The following is a 4803-nucleotide window of genomic DNA, read 5'->3' on the forward strand; positions in this document are numbered from 1 at the left end:
GTCGGGTTCGTCCAATATGAATGGTGTTGCTGAAAGACGAAACAAAATGCTTGGTGAGGAGTATGATTAGCCATTTCACCTTAACAGAATCACTCTGGAGAGAAGCACTAAAGACCACAACATATATCCTTAACAGGGTTCCAACTAAGGTAGAGACCAAAACCCCTTATGAACTTTGGACAAGAAAAAAGCCTAGCTTAAGCATATGCACATTTGGCGATGTCCAGCTGAGACAAGGCCGTCTAAGCCTAATGAAAAAAACTGAACTCAAGGATGGTCAGATATTATTTTATTAGATACTCTGAAAGATCCAGGGGGTACAAGTTTTATGATCCCACAAGTAAGTCCATTTTTGAGCCAGGAAATGCTCGGTTCTTTGAAGATAATGATTTTGCGGGCGAGATAAAGTAAGAAATATTATCTTTGAAGAGGAATATGTAAATATTTCCACAGGTGTCTTGGACATTGATCAGGATCACATTCTCACTTTAACCAAGACACAATACATGGAGACAATATTAGAGATCCTCTCATTCAAGATAAACAAACTCAAGCACCTCTGGAACATATGCCATTAAGGAGATTCACTAGAGAGCTGAGAAATGCAATGCCAGATTATTACATTGTGTTTCTTCAAGAACATGTGTTGACATTTTCAGTTACAATTATGTAAATTTATTTTCCGTAGAAATAAGTTTCAAGTTAAGTCAATTCTGATTGTAGTTTAAAGTTTGATCTCAATAAGGTGAAGGGAGGACCAGTTGAAAATAGGCATGTCATGATCACATTGCACGAAATTTTTATCATACACATCCACTTCATAATCTATGTCATTCAGTTGTGTTGGAATATGTGATCATTGATAGATTTAGTTACTTTCAGTATAGCAAAGACTGCTTTGATCATATGGTGATATGATTTATGGACCAGATTGGTTATAGATACATTTCGAAATGACAATATTTTTGAGCTTATAAGGTTATTTTCACAAACATAATTATAAGGTTACACATATAGTCCAAATGGCAGATTGTTGGATCAATTTGATTTATATGAGCTTATATTTGAATAATTATGTGGTGTGGTTGTCTATTATGTTAAACCCAAAATAAAATGATCAACTAATGTTTCATGTTATTGAGCTTTAATGTATATAATAAGCTGTGGGTCATTAATATGTAGAGACATAAGTGTAATTTCTGTTTTTATGATGAGCTAAAATAGAAATATCAGAAGATAATGATAGACATTATCTATATATTGGTTATGGTCCTCATATCACGTGGCATCACGTTCCCTATTATCTTTTTCATTAAGAAAATAGTTCAAAAGAGAAAACTAAAAGATTCTCTCAAAGAAAAGAACGCGTAAATCTAGAAGATCAAGGCACGTTGTAAAGAATTAAGAATTTTGGCTTCAGGTACGCTTCCGTTTAAGTTTTCAGTCAAATTCTTAATGAAATTTTTTCACGATGGATTATGCGATTTATGAATTTTCCCCAACAGAGGATTCGAATAATAAAAAAAATATGGCCTTTTAAGTTACTAGAGTAATTAAGTATCCTACAAGCCAACTACTGGCTGATTGTTTGTTTAAAACATGTTTTTCATTTCAAATATTAGTACTAAAGCTGGTAAATTTTATCTCCAACTTGTTAAATTACATTGATAAAGATCTTATAATATACGAGACCCGAGTAAGTATCCTTAAAATATATTTTTTTGTAATCGCATTATCTAAACTTATGTTTTTTTGTCAATGAGAGGTGAAGAAGAAAAAAGTTCACTCAAATTACGTATGATATTATTGTTGTGTTCCATCAGCATCAGTGATGTAGAGACATATGTAGATGCGAATATGTTACGGGAAATTGACCTTCAGTTCCTAGCCGTCGTTTTTTTTTTGTGTTCACTCCCTGGTAGAGCTGTCAATCGGGCCGGCCCGTGTCGGGTTGGGTCGGCCCGAATCGGGTTGGGAAGTGGTCGGCCCGTGGCGGGCCGGCCCATCGGGTTGGTGGATTGGGAAATCCCAGCCCAGCCCACCAAAAGATGGGCCGCGGGTTGGGTTGGGCCAACCCACGGGTCTTAAAAATTCTAAACAATTTCAATACATTTGCTTAGTTTTGCATACTGTAGTTCACCCAAAACAATTGACAAAAAACGATGTGCTGTAATCTAAATATAAAAGGGTTGTTGGCGGTCAAAGAATCCAAAGATGAGTAAATGTTAAAACATGAAATGCCACAATTGACAGTGAAATAAACGAACAAAGTGCTAAAAAGTTAAAGAATTCTTCTCCTCCATCAAAAAGTTAAAGAATTTTTTTTATCAAACTAAACAAAAAAAACAATACAATTTTTTAAATTTCATTAATCATGAAATCATTCATATCAAATTCTTCTCCTCCATCTTCATCCTCTCCCCCTTTATCAATATCAGCATTTGATCCCTGATTAGACAACGCTGTTTTAACACTTGTGTCAACTTCATTACCTTGATCAACATTAAAATACAAAAATACGAATGTAGTTAAAATTAAAATAATAATAAACTAATTTATCAACTAAGTCAACAACAAACTAGAAATTTTTAAACAAAATTACCAACGTAACCATGCAACCAATTGCGAGTGCAAATAAGAGCTTGAATTTTTTCAGGAAGTGTACAACTTCTATACTTGGTAAGAACACGAGCACCGATGGAAAAAGCTGATTCTGATGCAACAGTAGTAATTGGAATAGCCAAAACATCACATGCCATCATTGCTATGGTGGGGTACCGATGTTTTTTATCCTTCCAGTACTCCAAAACATTCAAATCTTGATGATATGCAAATTCAAGTTTTGGCTCCTCCAAATAAAGATCAATTTGAGATTTTCCAACATTTGTAATTGTCTGGCTCTCATATGCCATCATTTCCTATATTAATTGCAATAATTATGATATGAAAATATAAATCAGTTAAATAATACAAGAAAAAAAGTATTAGAATACTTACATAAAAAATGCTTTTGCTCTTTCCTTTACCTTCTCCTGCACTTTGGGGAGCAATTTGTGTGCTAGAAGAAGATCGTGGTCGTGAAGAACTTGCATTGTCAGTCTTAGAATATTCATCAAAAAGCTTATAGAATTTTGCTTTCACAAGTTCTATCTTCTCGAGACATTTAACAAAATCACTCTCAACCTTAGAATAAAAAAACTCCAACATCGAAAGCTTTATCCGTGGGTCAAGAATGGCTCCAAATGCAAGCACCATGCTATATTGTGTCCAATACTTTTCAAACTTTCCCAACATTCTTTTACACATATCACTTATGACCTCATCTTCATGCATTAAGTTTTCCTTTAACAAAACTTCAATCTTCCAGACTTGCAGAAAATATAAATTTGATGTAGGATAAGAATAACCGGAGATCAAATTGGTAGTGTCATAAAATGGCTCAAGGAACTCACATATTTTTTCTCCTCTTTTCCACTCTTCACTTTAAGGACAAAATTTATAATTCTTGTCATTGAATTGAAGGAAAACAAAAGCTTTCTTATACTTGATGGAACTATCAAGCATTAAATATGTCGAGTTCCAACGAGTAGACACATCCAATCGCAAGCCAATACTAGTATCAATGCTACCGACTACTTGTACACATTCTTGAAATTTCTTCATCCTAGTCTCCGAACCTTTAACATACTTGACTGACTCTCTAATTTTATTCAAAGCAACGACAGCGACTTTCAAACCTTCTTGGACAATTAGATTCAATATATGAGCAGAACAACGAACATGAAAATACTCACCGTCACACAATAAGCTATCATGCAAAGAGAGTTGCTCTTTCAAATTAACTTGCATGTTGTGATTACTAAATGCATTATCCAATGTCAAAGAAAAAAAATTTTTCTCAATTCCCCACTCCTTCAAAAATTCAAATAATTTTGCTGCTAATTCAACTCCTGAGTGTGGTGGAGGCATATGAGAAAAGCTAAGAATTTTACTATTTAACTTCCAATCATTATCAACAAAATGAGCAGTCAAGCAAATATAACCCTCACTAGTGCACGACGTCCACAAATCCGAAGTTAAACAAACTCTATTCTGAATAGTAGCCAAAACATGCTTAAGTTTCTCTTTTTCCCTCAAATAGATTCCTTTAATATCACAAACAAGAGTGTTTCTAGAAATACAAGGAACATCGGGATTTATGTATTTCATCCAAGCTCTAATACCATCATACTCAACAAACGAAAATGATAAATCATGTCTAATGATTGCACAAGCCAATAATTCACGTGCAATTTTTTGGTCTATTTTCTTAGACATCATCTTCCCATCTTGATCAAGAATCATTTGTCCTACATCATGGAACTTCAATTTGCTACAAGTATTCTGACATGCTGTTTAGTCCCACATTGATACTGTTTTTTACATCCATTACATTCAGCTTTATCTAAACTATCAATCCCTTTGATTTTCTTAAAATACATCCAAATATCAGAAGTTTCTCTACGTCTTTTTGGTTTAGTTGAACCCTCATCATTCTTAGGATTTTTCAGTTCATCAACATCCACATCAGCAGTTCGAGTTTGAGAAGAAACATCCATTTCAACAATCTGTAATTATTTTTTCAAAAACCAACTGTAATTTTGAATTCAAAATTTGCCTAAAAAATAGGATGGTAAAAAATTGCTTGAAAGGAACACCTATCCCTTGACATCACTCAATGAGTGAGTTCATATTTCTGTTTAAAATTACAGTTTGAAATTGTGGCAAATAAAAAAAATTATTTTCTGGTAAAGATTAAAATGG

The 4803-nt window shown here is 33.7% G+C and overlaps 1 protein-coding gene across 1 annotated transcript; it reads right to left on the reverse strand.

Annotated features, from left to right (window-relative positions):
* Positions 1–2349: 2349 nt before the first annotated feature.
* Positions 2350–3361, reverse strand: LOC140985303 (zinc finger BED domain-containing protein RICESLEEPER 1-like). The gene is made up of 3 exons (XM_073453119.1): positions 2998–3361; positions 2603–2918; positions 2350–2492 (listed from the first exon to the last, which is right to left on the reverse strand). Exons 1-3 carry the CDS (start codon positions 3331–3333, stop codon positions 2359–2361), a joined length of 786 nt encoding a protein of 261 aa, XP_073309220.1. The 5' UTR covers positions 3334–3361; the 3' UTR covers positions 2350–2358.
* Between the last annotated feature and the right edge of the window lie 1442 nt (positions 3362–4803).

Source organism: Primulina huaijiensis, chromosome 9, assembly GCF_012295235.1.
Source record: "Primulina huaijiensis isolate GDHJ02 chromosome 9, ASM1229523v2, whole genome shotgun sequence".
Taxonomy (NCBI): domain Eukaryota; kingdom Viridiplantae; phylum Streptophyta; class Magnoliopsida; order Lamiales; family Gesneriaceae; genus Primulina; species Primulina huaijiensis.

Coding starts and splice junctions, on each gene's coding strand:
- LOC140985303 (XM_073453119.1), bottom strand. CDS start 3,333: ATGCATGAAGATGAGGTCATAAGTGATATGTGTAAAAGAATGTTGGGA. Junction 2,919..2,997: donor AGAGCAAAAGCATTTTTTAT/GTAAGTATTCTA, acceptor CAATTAATATAG/GAAATGATGGCATATGAGAG. Junction 2,493..2,602: donor TTGGTTGCATGGTTACGTTG/GTAATTTTGTTT, acceptor ATGTTGATCAAG/GTAATGAAGTTGACACAAGT.